This window comes from Staurois parvus, unplaced genomic scaffold, assembly GCF_062004578.1.
Source record: "Staurois parvus isolate SC_StPar_1 unplaced genomic scaffold, SC_StPar_1.0 ptg000262l, whole genome shotgun sequence".
In the NCBI taxonomy this organism is placed as follows: Eukaryota; Metazoa; Chordata; class Amphibia; order Anura; family Ranidae; genus Staurois; species Staurois parvus.
Genome location: NW_028318058.1, coordinates 8,674,723 through 8,693,732, shown reverse-complemented (window position 1 = coordinate 8,693,732; position 19,010 = coordinate 8,674,723). Strand labels below are relative to the sequence as shown.

At 40.3% G+C, this 19,010-nt stretch overlaps 1 protein-coding gene across 1 annotated transcript in view; it reads right to left on the bottom strand.

Annotated features, from left to right (window-relative positions):
- GCC2 (GRIP and coiled-coil domain containing 2) overlaps positions 1–19,010 on the bottom strand; it is a 120,410-nt gene that overhangs the window by 72,824 nt on the left and 28,576 nt on the right. The window contains exons 8-9 of the mRNA XM_089681284.1: positions 17,376–17,476; positions 12,429–12,527 (exon numbers count right to left, since the gene is read on the bottom strand). Coding sequence (XP_089537410.1) covers positions 12,429–12,527; positions 17,376–17,476 — 200 coding nt within the window. The remainder of the gene's footprint in view (positions 1–12,428; positions 12,528–17,375; positions 17,477–19,010) is intronic.

Here is a 19,010-nt window from a genome sequence, read left to right as displayed (position 1 = left end):
TCCAGGCAGGTGGTGCTGCGGTTGGGATTTGAACCGACGACCAGGCGGAAGTGCTAACTATTTAGCCACTGTGCTGCCCACTAGGTTATCTTCCACTTCTGCAGAAATCATATGATCAAACACTTAAGATAGCCACATATCTAACAGATTCCTACACAGCAGGATAGACAATCTCCCACTGCAGCTCTTGTATTTTATCAGCTGGTGCTGCTGGCTATCAATTACCCAAAAATACACTAGACCATGAATCATTAACCAATACTCTCTGAAAACAGTCTTTTAGCTAGTTTTCTTTTCCATTTACAAACTGATTTTACCAAGCTTGTACACTTTACATTACACATTAGCCTGTGTGAGGAACGGTGTCAAACGCTTTTGCAAAATCCAAGTACACCACATCCACCCCTCTGTCCAAGGTTTTTGCTCACTTCCTCATAAAAAGAAATCAGATTTGTTTGACAACTTCTGCCTTTCATGAATCCATGCTGTGTGTTGCTTAAAATATATTTTTCAAGCAAGAACTCATCTATGTGGTGTTTTATTAAACTCACCAGTATATTCCCAACTATAGAAGTTAAACTAACAGGTCTATATTTATTTGGTAAAGATTTTAAACCCTCAATTCTTTAAGAACCCGTGGGTGTATGCCATGCGGCCCAGGTGCTTTATTCACCTTTTACTCTGTGTAAATATTTCTGGGCCATATCAGTTTAGAGCCATTGTTGATTATTTGGGACTCTGTCAATACCATGCCCATCATGGACATGAGCTCCTCCATGCTCCTTTGTATACACAGAGCTAAAGATGATATTTAATAAATTTGCCTTCTCTTTATCCCCAGTCTCCCACTCTAGATTATTTTGTAAAGGGCCTACATGCTTGGACCGGACCTTTTTACTATTAATATAGTTGAAGAATTTTTTTTGGGGGGGGGGAGGGGGGGGGGTTGTCCTGCTATCTTTTGCAATCTGTCGTTCGTTTTCAATTTTGGCATCCCCGATTTCCTTTTTACATATTCTGTTATATCATTTGTACCATTTAAATGATTATAGATGTCCTACATTTTTTTATTTTACAAAAGCTCTTTTCTTATTAATTATAGCTTTTTTAACTTTGGCCGTAAGCCACATAATTTACGTACGTATTTATAGGGAATTTCACACATGCGCATATCGCGGCGGCCATATTGGAGTAGCGCAGACTGAACTGCGCAGGCACGAGGATTCTGTCACCATTTTCCTTTAGTTTTCTCTATAGAGACAGTGAGTTTATGTCTCTGTATAGAGAATGCGGTATGTTGTGCACGCATCTAGGCTCCGCCGCCATTTTCCATTGGTCTGATCAATGCCCATTTAATAGAATAGACGGAACGTCTGAACTTAATTTATGAAATGATCGCATACAGTGGCATATTCAACCACTGTTAACATCAGTATATAGATGTATATGCGTATTCATAAATAATTAATTATTGGGGAATAGAGACCCAAATTAGAGAAATAAATCAAATAAATAAATTAAAATAAGAGGTTAAAAAACCATGATTCATTATGTGCATGTGTGAACTTGCCATGATTGAGCTGAATAAACCATACCAACGGGATACAGATCCCAATATAGAAGTATTAGTAATTTCTCATTAAAATACCAATAATTCACTTGTACACGATTCATATTATACTTCAACATGGTAAAACCTTAATATATAGAAAATCGTTAAAAATAATATAAATCAAATAAATAAAATTACATAAAATTCAGTAAGCAAGAACATGAAAATGATGATAGATAGATAGATATCCATATAAATGGCCCCAGTAGAGAAAAATGAGGTATTATGTTTACGGATAAAACTGTAAAGTGCTGTAGTATCCATAATGCTCTAGCTAAAATCATACGTTTATGTAAAAGAATAGAACAATTCAAAAAAATTCCCTTATGACCTATCAAGTGACAGAAGATGATATATATGCCTTTAATAATATTTTCAGATATCCGAATAAGATAATAATTTAATAAAAACTCAGCTGTTATCAATAAAACAGTTAATATCAACCTCAATATTTAGGCCATCGGGGTGTAGGGAATGGAGTTCATAAATCCATTTCATCTCAAGTTGGGATACTGCCCTTCTTTTGTGTATTCCCCTCCAGTGAGGTTTAATTAAATCGATACCTGTAAACTTTAAGGATGTTGGATCTTGGTTATGAAACTGTTTGTAATGGTTCGAAAGCGAATGTTCCTTATACCCATGTTTAATATCATTAACGTGCTCCCATATTCTGTCTCTGAGTCGCCTAGTGGTACGTCCAATATACTAAAATTACATAAATAGTGCAGCGCTCAAAAACTAACCTATATACACAAATAACTGTGCTCACATGCAATGGTGACACACATATAGTGAAATAACCTAAATATCAAGTGCCACTTAATGATGATCTAAGGTGTCCATAATCATATAGATATATGAAAAACACGTGGTAAAAAATGCATAAATATCAAACGCATAAATATAAAAAACACATATAGAAAAAATCTTAACTAAAAATAATTATAAATAATTTATAAAGTGCTCCAAGTGTGGTAATGTAACCACATTCAATCAGATATATCATCAAAAAATCAAGCAAAAAAATTGTCCATAAAAAATAGTGGCAAACACATGCAAAGTGAAAAAAGTGCAAAAATATGCTAAAAATTGTGCAAAGCAAATGTGTCCTTGTTCCACAGTAGTGCAAATCTTCCCCTCCTACGGCTAAATTGCCTCCTCACCTCCTTACATCGACCCCTAAGGGCCACACAGCATTCAGGATCTCTCTGGATCCTTATCTCCTGGAGATCAGCACTTCTCCTGCCGTCCTGGATCACTTTGAGGGTATTCCCATTACCCCCACTTAGAAGCTTCTATAGGATAATTACTCACCATCCAGTGAGCAAGAAAGAAAGAGATCCTCTAAGTGCAGTATTTTTCAGAGCCAAACGACACTTTAATGACAATGTTTTAAACAAACATATAGCCACTCACATGTTTTTCCATTCCTCTTGACATGTGGGTGTACTGCATGTAATTAGAAGGACTTCCTGGGTATACCAAGATGGCGGTTGGCACCGGAAGTGCGTCACCGCGTACCGGAAGTTCGGCGTACTGGCGTGCCTACGCGTTACGTCACTATTACTCGTGACTTCCTCTGGGCTTCCTCTGGAGCACTTTATAAATTATTTATAATTATTTTTAGTTAAGATTTTTTCTATATGTGTTTTTTATATTTATGCGTTTGATATTTATGCATTTTTTACCACGTGTTTTTCATATATCTATATGATTATGGACACCTTAGATCATCATTAAGTGGCACTTGATATTTAGGTTATTTCACTATATGTGTGTCACCATTGCATGTGAGCACAGTTATTTGTGTATATAGGTTAGTTTTTGAGCGCTGCACTATTTATGTAATTTTGGTATTTTCACTGTTTGGGTAACAGATTAAGTGTTGGCAGCTTACAGTAGGGCTATTTCCCTTTTTGCGCAGGAGGATCTCTGTTTATATTCCATTTATACGTCCAATATACTGAAATTTACAGGGACACTACAACAGGTAAACCACAAACCTACTGTTACAAGTGATAAATTTATCTATATTATAGGTCTTCCCAGTTACTTGTGACATAAATGTGGTTTGTTTGCGTTTTCTGCTTCTTTCACATGTGCAAACCCTTTATCTGCAGGTATTATTTCCAATCAAACCAAAAATTATTATTATTGATGGCAAAAATGAGTAAGGATAAAATGAAATCCACATGGGAGGTACTTAGGGTACTGTGAGTATTCAGATAGTATTCTGCCGCTTCTAAACCATCCTTATGTGCTATATAGCGAGGAGACATCAGCAGTAACCAAAAAGGTATGGGGAGAGATGGATAACCCTTGATATAATTTAAAATCTGGTGTCTCGTAGAAATGCAGGAGTCTGAGACACCAGAGGCTGCAGGAAAAAAAAAAAAAAATTCGATATATTCTCCTATTTTTGAACTTAACCCTATGCCACTTACTATCGGCTTTCTCGGGGGTTGAGTAGGGTTCTTGTGGATCTTGGGAAGGATATATAAAACCGGTAGCTTTGGGGCAATAGGGCATAGGAAATTTTTTTCTTTTTTATTTATAATACCTTTATCAAAACCATCTTTGATAATACCTTTTAAGGTGTGTTTATAAGAGCATAAGGGATCTTTAGGTAAGATTGCATAAGTCGTTGTATCCTCCAAGATGTTATAGGCCTCCTTCATGTAATCAGATTTGTTTAGTATGACCACTCCCCCTCCCTTATCTGCTGGTCTTATAACTAGGTCCTTGCGTTCTAGAAGAGATTTCATGGAGTTGTTTGCGTTCTGGGAGTGGGTTTAATAGCCAGGTTGTCTAAATCTTTAAGTGCCAATTCTTTAAAAAGAATTCTTTAAAAAGTTGGATATATGATTGTGCTTGAGGAGAGGGGTTGTATGTGGATGCATTTCTTAAATTGGAATGAGTTGAGTTGTTAATGTCATTCCTTATGATAGGATTCAAATGAAAATATCTTTTTAAAGAAAGTTGTCTAGAGAATTTTTGGATGTCTATATATGTTTGAAACCTATCCAGTTTCCTGTTTGGTGCATATTTGAGACATGTAAAAATGCCATTACCTGCTACATTCTTCTTTTTTTCTTCCCGGTGTCTGTTGACACGTTTTCCTCCCCTCCTTCCCCTGTGGGCTCGCTTCTTTTCCGAGTCGTTTTCCCCCCTAAAAAATGAGCCTGGGCATCGTTATTAGAGTTCTGATTATATGATGTAATTGGGGGACTGAGGTAATGGGGGCGTGTCAAATTATTATTGTTATTCTGATATGGTTGATTATATTGTCTGTAGGTAGTGTTTCTGGATTGTTTAGGGGAATAATGTTGTTCTCTTATTCTTGAATTATTATTCCCATAATTATATTAGTTGTCATATGGTCTATTATAATAATTATTAAATCTTGGTGATCCTCTAACTGGAGATCTATTATTAGGATGCCATCGGGAGTCTCTCATCCCTATATTTGGATATGTGAGAGGTTCGAACCTATTTTGTGTAGGGACATTATTGGTTGGTTTGTTGTTTCCTCTGGCAGGTGATCTAATGGGTTGTAGAGGAATATAAGGTTTGTGCCTAGTTTTACGACGGTTAGGTTTAGGTGTAAGATTAAGAGGGTTATATGTAGGAACTCCTGATGATTCTTCTTTAGTTTACCATTTAAAGACTAAATGGTCCTGATAATCTCTAGCATCTAATATATTTCTCTCTTTCTTTTCTTAATACGTTGTTCCTTTTCAATGCCTTCCAGATATGTTTTAAGTCTGTTTGATTCAATTTTATATTCTTCTTTCTCCTTATGAGGGGAATGTTTATCACGTATCTGGTTGATTTCAGAATCTAAATGTAAGAGCTTTTTCTTCTTACAGGCAATCAGAAATTTAAGAAGATCGTTACCAGCATTATTAAAAAAATTTAACCAATCAGATAAATCGGTATTATCATTTGTGTCAGGGGACACACTCCATCTGAGTGATGTTGGCACCATGTGCTCTTTAACATTTCAGTATATTGGACGTACCACTAGGCGACTCTACAGCACTTTACGGTTTTATTAGTTCTTGCTTACTGAATTTTATTTATTTGATTTATACTATTTTTAACGATTTTCTATATATTAAGGTTTTACCATGTTGAAGTATAATATGAATCATGTACAAGTGAATTATTGGTATTTTAATGAGAAATTACTAAATACTTCTATTTTGGGATCTGTATCCCGTTGGTATGGTTCGGATATCTGAAAATATTATTAAAGGCATATATATCATCTTCTGTCACTTGATAGGTCATAAGGAAATTTTTTTGAATTGTTCTATTCTTTTACATAAACGTATGATTTTAGCTAGAGCATTATGGATACTACAGCACTTTACAGTTTTATCCGTAAACATAATACCCCATTTTTCTCTACTGGGGCCATTTAGATAGATAGATAGATAGATAGATAGATAGATAGATAGATAGATAGATAGATAGATAGATCATCATTTTCATGTTCTTGCTTACGGAATTTTATGCAATTTTATTTATTTGATTTATATTATTTTTAACAATTTTTAACGATTTTCTATATATTAAGGTTTTACCATGTTGAAGTATAATATGAATCATGTACAAGTGAATTATTGGTATTTTAATGAGAAATTACTAATACTTCTATATTGGGATCTGTATCCCGTTGGTATGGTTTATTCAGATCAATCATGGCAAGTTCACACATGCACATAATGAATCATGGTTTTTTAACCTCTTATTTTAAATTTCTCTAATTTGGGTCTCTATTCCCCAATAATGAATTATTTATGAATACGCATATACATCTATATACTGATGTTAATAGTGGTTGAATATGCCACTGTATGCGATCGTTTCATAAATTAAGTTCAGACGTTCCATCTATTCTATTAAATGGGCATTGATCAGACCAATGGAAAATGGCGGCGGAGCCTAGATGCGTGCACAACATACCGCATTCTCTATACAGAGACATAAACTCACTGTCTCTATAGAGAAAACTAAGAGAAAACAGCATTGGAATCTTCGCGCCTGCGCAGTTCAGTCTGCGCTACTCCAATATGGCCACCGCGATATGCGCATCTGTGAAATTCCCTATAAATACGTACGGCACACAACGCTGTGTGAATGACGACCCCCCTCTGAGGACGTGTTTGAGCAAGATACGCGTCAGGAGCCACATCACGCCGTCGAAGCAACGTGGAGCTCCGGCGGCCATCTTAGATTATCAGATGGTCAGTCTTCATTGATTCCTGTCTTCTATTTTATACCTTTACTTCTGATGCATCACAATAAAGTCCTTTTATCATACTTACTACACTATGGAAGTACCTTTGTCCCTAGCCTCTGGGGGAGCTTTTTAGCCAACAGACACACTATACCAAGGACGGACCAGTGCTTCCTAGGAGATACTCACATACCCTGAGAGATAACAGTTGGAGTGAGGGACATCTAGTGCACGAGGATTGCCTTCACCAGCCTCCTAGTACCCTATGTGATGACCCACCATCCCTTAGAGGGAAGACCATCTCCTAACCAGTCCTATACTTGATGACATCTGGATTAATATTACAAGGCGCAAATATTATGCGCATCCAGTGAGTGCGCATTACCTTTATCAATTTCGCACTGGCATCGGATCCAGTGTCACCATAGGCAACCTGTCACAATCACCAATTTTATTGGAACTTTTTAGTGAAACTTCATTTGTTTTATACATTATAATATATTTTAGGGCTGCACTCATCTGTTTATTATTGTTACTTTAAGGTGTTTTATTGGTTACCTTTCTGTGCACAGTCGCATTGTCTCTACTATTTTTTGGCGCTCATAAGTTTATCTTTATAATAAATACGAATGAATTGTCTCATTTTGCACAATTTTTTATTTTCCTACAAATTGTACCAATTCCAATGGTTGCTTTTAACATGGGAACCTTCTTAACTCCCATAGCCCTCCCCCCATCTTTCCCCATTCCACCCACCAATAGGGACTGACCCCTGTCTGATCTGTCTACCCCATTATAATCTAATACTCCCTCCTACCTTGATCCTTGTTTAAATACTCCTCCAGTCTTCCCATAAACCTCTCCTCCAGCACAACAGACCCCCATTCATTTAGGTGCAAACCATCTTTAGTATATAGGTTGAACCCCAATGAAAAGTCAGTCCAGTGCTTCCCTCATTCACCAGGTCTTTAGCCATGTATTCAGTTCTCTAATCTCACCCTGTCTTTCCTGTGTATATTTACAGAATATCACCTTAAGGTGCTGATAATCCTGACTTGCCCCTCCACCCTCCACATCAATCCCATTACCTACCTGCTCAGTGAGCAGAAGATCACTTTTTCAAGGTTGTCAGTTCTGCCTAGTTTTGCAACTTGCTCCTCCAGATCTCTAAACGTGGGCCTCCAGAAGGGCAACCAGTTCACATCTGTCGTAGCTGTATGCATCCTGGAGCGGTCGCTCCGTAGTTGCATACATGCGGCACACTTTGCACTGCACAATACCTTAATCCTGCTAGCACTCATTATCCCAGTTACAATACGAACAGGAAATATCAGAGGTCACATATAGGTTAGAAGACTTCTTATAATCACCTATTTTCAACTACGGTTTTTAACTCCACGTAATCAAATGTCCACTTTATCAAAAGTCTAGTGAGCAAAATACAGGCAAGCTCAGTCTGGGTCCACACTAATGCAGTGCAGGACACCGCATGTAATTTGCTCAGGAATCGCACTGCATTCCTGTGCGAATTACATGCAATGTCTGTGTAGCGCGATTTGAATCAAATCTTTTTGTATGGCTCAAATCACATTGCATCCACAACAAAAAGGTGCAGGACCCTTTGTTTTATCTGCACCTGAACCGCATCGCATGGGTGTTCTCACCCATGCGATGCAATTTCTGGCAATTGCTTTGCATTTGCAATCTGTTTCGGGGTGTCAATTTATCATCGACACCCGCACCAGATCACATGAATGCCATGCGATTGCAACGCGGTGCCGAAAACGCACAGGATTTGCAGCGTTTACCGCACTGCATTAGTGCGAACTCAGGCTCAAAGAAGAGCAAGCACAGAGTGAGCTCTACAGAAAGTTATATAATACCTGGAGCACCTGTGACCAGTTAACCCCTCCCCTTAATTAGCAGACTGAAGGAAGGAAAGAAAAAAAAATGCTATTTAAAAAGCAACAGAAAATGTAACCACTAGCCTACAGGGCACTTATACCCCTTCCTGCCCAGGCCAATTTCCAGCTTTCAGCGCTGTCGCACTCTGAATGACAATTGCGCGGTCAAACAACACTGTACCCATATGAATTTTTTTATCATTTTTTTGTGACAGAGCTTTATTTTGGTGGTATTTAATCACCTCTGGGTTTTTTATTTTTTCTTAAACAAACCAAAAACCATTGGAAAAAAAAATGTTTCTTAGTTTTTGTTATAGAATTTTGTAAATAAGTGATTTTTCTCCTTCACTGATGTGCGCTAATGAGGCTGCACTGATGGGCACTGGTAGGCTGCACTGATGGACATTGACAGGCATCACTGATGGGCACTGAAAGGCAGCACTGATACATGGCACTGATTGGCATTGATGGGTGGCACTGAAAGGCAGCTCAGATGGGCACCAATATGTGGCATTGATGTGCACTGGCACGAGGCACTGATGAGCACTGACATAAGGCACTGATGGACACTGACAGGTGGCACTGCTGGGGCTACACTGATCATCAGTGCTCTGATGATCAGTGCATGTCCTGTCCACGGAAAGCCGATTACCGGCTCTCCTCTCCTCTCAAGCTGTCAGCGTGACAGCTCGAGAGGAGAGAAATGCCGATAACCGGCATTTCCCTGTTTAAATGTGATCAGCTGTGATTGGACACAGCTGATCACATGACCGAGCCGACATCTTTGGCTCTTTCCGTGATCGGTGATCCGCTGTGTCCGAGGGACACAGCGCACAGCCGATCAACGCGCTGCACGCTCCCTGAGCCGCGCTTGCGCAGTGAGAATAGGAGGACGTCATATGACGTCCTCCCAGAACGAGAGAACCACCTTGCGCCCGTCATATTACTATATGGCGGGTGGGAGGTGGTTAAAAAAGAAAGACAAAGCTGCTGGCAAGATCCCAAAGAAGAAAATAAAACAACTACAACCACAAGCAATCACCAGCAGTAAAAAAGCAAAAAAAATGTTTTTCACTCTCCACCCAAATTTCCCACCCTTTTTAGCTTCCAGCCAGCAATATGTGCCTTGTTACCAGGGCTGTGGAGTCGGAGGAAATTTTGGGTACCTGGAGTCGGAGTCGGAGTCGGCAAACAATGCTCCGACTCCGATTAAATTTAGATTGGAATTAAAAAAAAAGCAAGTTTAAATGTCCCAATTCACAAAAAGTTATAATTAATGACTTCTCTACTTCTCTCTATCGTTAGTGATGTGGCCAGAATAGTTACTGCAATGCTACCCACCCAAGTCAGTGTTGAAAGATTATTTTCAGCCCTAAAAATAATAAAGTCTGACTTAAGAGCCTCTATGAAAGAGGATCTGGCAGAGGCAATTCTCTTCCTTAGAACTCTACATTGAATTGATTTGCATTTGCTAAGCCTATAACTACATTTCAAGATTAATATAAACCATTTCTAGGTTTTACAGATTTTGTTTTTGGTTCATATAGATAAGCTTTGTTTTTGTTCTAAAACAACCAAATAATGTGGTTTGTATTTTTGGACTGGTAAAGTTCCTGTTCCTGATGTTTATGCCTGCTGCTACTATCCAGCCACTTGATTAATTAATAAAAAAAAATTAATAAAACTTTGTTGTTTTCATTGTGTTTGTCTTTTGCTTAAACTGTTCAATACAGTAGACTGTTGGCTTCCCAGCCAGTAGTCCTGTGGTAATGACATGTATGTTGCCTTTCTTTCCTTCAAGGAATGTATAAAATACATTCGCATATTAATACAGAGGAGTCGGAGGTACACAAAACTACTTATTGCCTATGGGGATATTAGTTTGGGTCTTAAAGTCCAATTCTAGCTAGAATGATAATAACATAATGGGAAAGGAGCTGCCTATGTCACACCTCCTTCTGTGGGTCGGTATGATCAGCAACGCACTTGGTAGAGCCCTGCGCTGCTTAGAGCTCATGTAGCGCTGATTCCCAAGGCGGAAGTGAAGTATCAGAACATCCTATATCCTCCCCCCAATGCACAAAAAGATGCACAAAATGTTGTTGTGCAAAGGAGATTGTGACGTCATGAATTAGGAAACTTTTGGTTTACAGAAAAGCATTGTTTTAAAAAAAAGCTTACAAGTGGTTTACTTTGCCTACTGGAGAGGGAACTGTATGTAGAAAGGGAGAATAATCCTGCAGTTCGGCTTTAACCTTTACCTTGTTTTGCCTTTACTTGACACTAACGAACAAAAGTGGGGTTGCTCTGTGTATGCAAGTGCACCACAGGTCTTTTTGGGTCCATTTGGGAAGGGCCTCCTTATGTTCAAGTTCAGTTGTCTGCTGGGGACCACTTCTGACCCATGGGTCATATTTGCCCACCCCACCCCTTTAATAAATTAGACAGGCAGGCTACATTTCTCGTTCATGTCAACCTTCTGTGGATCAGTTATTATATGGGGACGCTATATCTTGTATGAAGGAAAAAGCATTCAGATCAATTAAGTCTGCAGCTTAGTCAGTTTGCATTTCTGATGTTTGGGTATAGGAGGTAGAATCCCAGGGCTAAAAACTGGAGTTTCGCTCCCTGCCCCCACCTCAATTTCTTCTCTCCAACCTTCCGGTGTCTCCCCACAGATTAGCAAAACTGCATTGCACTCTCAAGTCTACTGGATCAAAGGGCTATTGCCCCAGTTCCCATGGCGGAACAGCTTCAGGCATTCTTCCTCCAACGTGTTCACTGTTCCCATACACAAACGGGACAGTCGCCCCCATTTTGAATTTCATGTTCTGAATATCTTTATTTGAATCCAGAAACTCAGCATGCAATCATCAATATTTGTTATCTCCCTTTAAGGAGGAGACTATTTATGTAGACATCAAGGATGCATACCTGCAGGTCCCCAACTTTTCAGCACCAGGCAATGTAGTATACTGACCAGGTAAGTCTCTTAGAAGATGCTCTGGTGGCCCAAAGACCAATATAATATCCTACTTTATCATTGCTGACTTTAACAGCATAGCCCTTGAAGCTAGGAAGGCTGCTTTCCATAAGCTTTATCATCAGACATAGAAGGCATACAGAAATTGAGTCTTGAGGCTTCCACCCTTAGAGTTTCTCCAAGGGATGAATTCTCTCCTTTCAGCAGCTGGATCTGGACCAGCATTTGGCTCTCTCACTTTCAAGGGCCAAGTTTATACCTGGTTTATCTTACAAAAGAACATTTGTCTTCACAATGGTGAAAGTTGGGTTGGTTGTGTAGATGAGGCGGTGGGGAAGAATGAAGGTCAGCTGCAATGGTGAAAGTGTGTGCGAACTTGCATCAAGACATGGTTTCCAGCATGGTAGTGAGAATGGGGTAGGCTGGCACAGTAGTTAAGGGGGTTTGGTACAATGGTGAGTTGCCTTCACTGAGAAGCTGTTAGCTGTACCTCCAGCTGGAGTCCAACAGATGGGGTGGGGAATGTTGGTGTTGTGAACTACAGATTACAGAGTCTGTATCACCCACTGTGCGGGTTGTGGTTGCTAAAAAAAGGTCAGGTCCGATTTAAGGTACACTTGCACCCAATTCAAAATGAACAGGCTGGCTCAAGATTGTGAAGGGGACCTAAAACAAACAAATTACCTGGTAGCTTTCTGCCCCTTGAACAAGGTCCTTCATAGAAGATGTCATCTGGAGCTTTTCTGCTCTTACCCGCTCTAATTCTTTTCTTATTGACTGAACCTTAAGAAAACAACAAAATTGACTAGATATAATTCAAATTTAAAACGTAACATTGTTTTGGACATAGTTTCAGAGAAGCACAGGACTGTTTTATTTGAATAGATTACTGGTATCACAAACCTTGTGTTCACGTTATCAGTAGCCACAGTGTTCATTCACTGGGCTACATAGATGAACTGACATTACTTATCACTATTGAACATACTCACATACCCGATGTAGGTTTTAGAAATGAAACAGATTACTGTCCCACTGCATGGTTTTGAAATGACTATATCTCTTTTTGTCTTATAATTTCATCCACTAGTAAACCGTGTGCTTCATTAGCTGTCGTCTTGTCTCCAGTTAGTGATTCACAAAGTACTAAAGTCAAAAACAGCTACAGTGCATCCAGGAAGTATTCACAGCAATTAACTTTTGCCTCATTTTATGTTACAGCCTTATTCCAAAATGGATTAAATTCATTTTTTTCCTCAACATTTTACAAACAATACCCCATAATGACAACGTGAAAGACGTTTGTTTTGAAATCTTTGCAATTTATTACAAGTAAAAAACATAAAAAAAAAAACAAAAAAAAACACACATGTACATACAGTGAGGAACAGAAGTATTTGAACACCCTGCGATTTTGCAAGTTCTCCCACTTAGAAATCATGGAGGGGGTCTGAAATTCACATTGTAGGTGCATTCCCACTCTGAGAGACAGAATTTAAAAAAAATAAATAAATAAATAATATCAGGAAATCACATTTGTATGATTTTTAAAGAATTTATTTTTCTTGCACTGCTGAACATAAGTATTTGAACACCTGAGAAAATCAGTGTTCATATTTGGTACAGAAGCCTTTGTTTGCAATTACAGAGGTCAAACGTTTCCTGTAATTCTTGACCAGGTTTGCACACACTGCAACAGGGATTTTGGCCCACTCCTCCACACAGATCTCCTCTAGATCTGTCAGGTTTCGGGGCTGTCACTGAGCAACACGGAGTTCCAGCTCCCTCCAAAGAGGTTCTATTGGATTTAGGTCTGGAGACTGGCTAGGCCACTCCAGAACCTTGATATGCTTCTTACGGAGCCACTCCTTGGTTATCCTGGCTGTGTGCTTCGGGTCGCTGTCATGTTGGAAGACCCAGCCACGACCCATCTTCAATGCTCTGACTGAGGGAAGGAAGTTGTTGCTCAAAATCTCACAATAAATGGCCCCATTCATCCCCTCCTTAATACAGTGCAGTCGTCCTGTCCCCTTTGCAGAAAAGCACCCCCAAAGCATGATGTTACCACCCCCATGCTTCCCAGTAGGGATGGTTTTCTTGGGATGCAACGCATCCTTCTTTTTCCTCCAAACACGACGAGTGACATTTAGACCAAAAAGTTCTACTTTGGTCTCATCTGACCACATGACTTTCTCCCATGCCTCCTCTGGATCATCCAGATGGTCATTGGCAAACTTCAGACGGGCCTGGACATGTGATGACTTGAGCAGCGGAACCTTCCGTGCAATGCATTATTTGAAACCATGACGGCGTAGTGTTCTACCGACAGTGACCCTTGAAACTGTGGTCCCAGCTCTCTTCATGTCATTGACCAGCTCCTCCCTTGTAGTTCTAGGCTGATTCCTCACCTTTCTTATCAGTGATACCCCACGAGGTGAGATCTTGCATGGAGCCCCAGTCCGAGGGAGACTGGCAGTCGTCTTTAGCCTCTTCCATTTTCTAACAATTGCTCCAACAGTTGATCTATTTTCACCAAGCTCCTTGGCAATTTCCCCGTAGCCCTTTCCAGCCTTGTGGAGGTCCACAATTTTATCTCTGGGGTCTTTTGACACCTCTTTGGTCTTGCCCATGGTAGTAGTTGGCGTCTGACTGACTGTGGGGTGGACAGGTGTCTTTAAAGAGCTCAGACAGGTGCTACTAAGTTAGATTAATGAGTGGAGTAGAGGTGGACTTTTTAAAGGCACAGTAACAGGTCTTTGAGAGACAGAATTCTTGCTGTTTCTTAGGTGTTCAAATACTTATGTTCAGCAGTGCAAGACAAATAAATTCTTTAAAAATCATACAACGTGATTTCCTTTTTACATTTGGTCTCTCAGAGTGGGAATGCACCTACAATGTGAATTTCAGACCCCTCCATGATTTCTAAGTGGGAGAACTTGCAAAAATCGCAGGGTGTTCAAATACTTCTGTTCCTCACTGTAAGTATTCACAGCCTTTGCCATGACACTCAAAATTGAGCTCTGGTGCATCCTGTTCCCACTGATCATCCTTGAGATGTTTCCACAACTTGGATTAGAGTCCACCTGTGGGAAATTCAGTTCATTGGACAAGATTAGGAAAGGCATAAACCTGTTTATATAAGGCCCACAGTTAACAGTGCATGTCAGAGCACAAACCAAGCCATGAAGTCCATGGAATTGTCTGTAGACCTCCGAGACAGGATTGTATCAAGGCACAGATTTGGGGAAGGGTACAGCAAAAGTTCTGCAGCATTGAAGGTCCCAATGAGCCATAGTGGCCTCCATTATCCGTAAATGGAATAAGTTTAGAACCACCAGGAATCTTCCTTGAGCGGGCCGCCCGGCCAAAATGAGAGATCAAGGGAGAAGGGCCTTAGCCAGGGAGGTAACCAAGCACCCGATAGTCACTCTGAAAGAGCTCCAGCATTTCTCTGTGGAGAGGGGAACCCTCCAAAACAACAATCATCTCTGCAGCACTCCACCAATCAAGGCCTGTATTGTAGAGTGGCCAGACGGAAGCCACTCAGTAAAAGACAAATGGCAGCCTGCCTGGAGTTTGCCAAAAGGCACCTGAGGGGCTCTCAGGCCATGAGAAACAAAAGATTGAACTCTTTGGCCTTAATGCCAAGTGTCATGTCTGGAGAAGACCAGGCACCGCTCACCACCTAGCCAATACCATCCCTACAGTGAAGCATGGTGGTGGCAGCATCATGCTGTGGGGATGTTTTTCAGCGGCAGGAACTGGGAGACTAGTCAGGATCAAAAGGAAAGATGAATGCAGCAATGTACCGACCTTAGACTGGGGCGACAGTTCATCTTTCAACAAGACAACAACCCTAAGCACAAAGCCCACATAACAAAAGGAGTGGCTATGGGCCAAATCTATGAATGTCCAGGAGTGGCTCAGCCAGAGCCCAGAATTGAACCCGATTGAACATCTTTGGAGAGATCTGAAAATGGCTGTGCACTGACACTCCCCTTCCAACCTGATGGAGATTGAGAGAAACTGCAAAGGAGAATCGGAGAAATTGTCCAAAAATAGGTGTGCCAAGCTTGTAGCATCATACTCAAAATGACTTGAGGCTGAAATTGGTGCTAAAGGTGCTTCAACAAAGTATTGAGCAAAGGCCGTAAATACTTATGTACATGTGGTTTTTAATAAATTGCAAAGATTTCAAAACGAACTTCTTTCATGTTGTCATTATGGGGTATTGTTTGTAGAATGTTGAGGGAAAAAATGAATTTAATCCATTTTGTAATAAGGCTGTAACAACAAAATGTGGCAAAAGTTAAGCGCTGTGAATACTTTCTGGATACACTGAAGTTAACTAGTGTTTTAAGGGGAGATTGGTAATTAATGCCTATATAATTTGCTCAGCACAGTTTTTCTTTAAAGAGTTTTTTTAGCTTTAAAAGGTTTGTTACACAACATTTCATAATAAAAGTATCCTGTTCTCTTTGTATTGCTTCCTTTGCGTGAAATTTCTGGTGATCCAGACAGTTCCCATGCTTTCCAAATGATTCAGGTGTTATAACCTCCATGGCCACAGATGTATAAAATCAAGCACCTAGGCATACAGACTGCTTCTGCAAACATTTTTGAAAAAAGCTCAGTGAATTCAAGCGTGGTACAGTGATAGGTTGACACCTCTGCAATAAGTCCATGCGTGAAATTTCCTTGCTACTAAATATTCCACGGTCAACCATTAGTGGTATTATAACAAAGTGGAAGCAACTGGGAACAACAGCAACTCAGCCATGAAGTAGTAGGCCACATAAAATGACAGATTAGGGTCAGCGCATGCTGAAGCGCACAGTACGCAAAAGTCACCAATTGTCTGCAGAGTCAATAGCTAAAGACCTCAAAATGTCATGTGACCTTCAGATTAGCACAACAACAGTGCATAGAGAGCTGCATGGAATGGGTTTCCATGGCCGAGCAGCTGCATCCATGCCTTACATCACCAAGTGCAATGCAAAGTGTCGGATGCAGTGGTGTAAAGCACACCGCCACTGGACTCTAGGGCAGTGGAGACTCTCTGGAGTGACGAATAAAATTTCTATGTTTTGCTTTCTGATGGACATGTCTGGGTGTGGTGGTTGCCAGGAGAACGGTACTTGCCTGACTGCACGGTGCCAAGTGTAACGTTTGGTGGAGGGGGGATTATGGTGCGGAGAAGATTTTCAGGGGTAGAGCTTCTCGTCCGACATCAGTGACTGACCTCACAAATGCACTTCTAGAAGAATGGTCAAACATTCCCATAGACACACTCCTAAACCTTGTGGGGAGGCTTCGCAGAAGAGTTGACACTGTTATAGCTGCAAAAGGTGGGCCAACTAAATTTTGAACCCTAGAGACTGGGATGCCATTAAAGTTCACGCGCATGTAAAGGAAGGTGTCCCAATATTTTTGGCAATATAGTGTATATACACACACACACACATGCGTACACATACACAAAATGTTTTATCTTACATTTCTACTGTAAAGTGAAAGGGTTCACATACACTTTAATCAATACCTATCTTCTGCATGGTCTTATAATACATGATTGCCTGGTGAATAACCCAAGTACAGATAATTTTGTTCTAAAAATCAAAAGTAGCTTACCTCTTTTTTGTTGGCATCTAGTTCCTTCTTGGCTTTGACAGCAACAGCTTTAATCTTATTACATTTTTCTTCTCTCTCTTTGCAGTCTCTCTCTAGATTGTCTAGAAACAAATGACATGTTATTATAATAATATACAGAATGTTACTATATAATATCTTTCAGAACCTATCAATCTTTGCTGGCTTACTACTAAAGTGCTGGTGATTCCTATTCATACAGCATAGTCAATTTTGGCCAAAAAAAACAAACAAAAAATAAAATAAAACACAGTATTGCTTCTAGATCTGGCTATTGAATTAAAATTCACGGAGGTCTGGCCAGTAACATTTTTTTCCAGCAGAGGTCCAAACTGCATGTTTGTCCGATGACTTACAACCCCTCCACATTCATATTGCAGTCCCCCTGCACACAACAGTCTCTCCATTACATCAAAGTCCCCCTTCACTTCACAGCCCCCCTCACAACCCCATCTTAACAGCTCTGTTCTCAGCCCCCCTTTTTAGCAGTGTCCTCAGTCCTCCCCCCCCCCCCCCCCCCCACCTTCCTAGCAGTGTTTTTAGTCATACCTTACTCAGCGCAGGTCTGGACAGAGGGCGGGAGCTGCCCAATTTTTCTTGTTATCAAGCTGGTGATTGGTTGCTAGGGCTCCTGCCTTCTGTCCAGTCCTGCTGCCTCTCCAGTCCTTTGACTTGCTGCGAGGATGATAGACCAGCAGCTGTGGGGAAAGCAGCAAGAGAGGGATCTACAAAGCAGCCAGGACAGAGAGGAAGAGAAGTCCGGCTTCTAAATGATGTAACTGTGGCGATCTGAAGACTGTCACTCAGTCTGGATCCGGACCGCTTTTCACCATTTAGTGATGCCTGCTCTAGATAATCAAATAAACAGGTGGTTGTCAAGTAAGCTCATCTAGGTGTTCAATCCTATCACAATTTAGCAAACTGAATAATTTGACTAACACACGACATAAGTCATACCTGTTACAGGGCAATAAGGATAATGAGTAAAATGCTCCCAAAGGTGAACTAATCCTTTAACTAGCCTTAAAATGTGTATGCTTACCTATTTCCAGTACATTCCAGTACAGTGATCCAGCTCCACTTTGTCAGTCAGCAGAGACTACAGGGGAGAGGAGGGAGTACCAACAACTCATGGGACATGGGAGCCTATGAGTGACATCATGGCTCCCAGAGTTCCCAGCCATTGTCAAAAACTCGCATCTCTCCCCTGCAGCAGCTACTGACTGTTCACATGGCTGGACCAGTGTGACTGAAAATAGGTAAGTATACACATTTTTTTCACAGGTTAGTCAGCATAGGTAGCAGGAGGAGGGAGGGAATATTTTTAAACAGTTAAGCTTAGGCAGGAATTACACTTCAACAGACCAAACAGTCCAACAAAAGTGACAGTTAAAGGGTTGAGACAATCCATTTAATATTTTAACAATGACAGAGGTGCTTACAATGGTCAGCTTTTATTTATGTAAAGCATTTATCACCCATGGAAAAAAGTGCTGCTGTAACGGCTCAAAATAGGTTAGCTGGAGTTTGGCTTTAATTTATCTATAATTTGCCAGAGCATCTAATATTACCCTTTTCCCAGATTGATAATGTTACTGTCCAAAAGGAGTCTCTGTT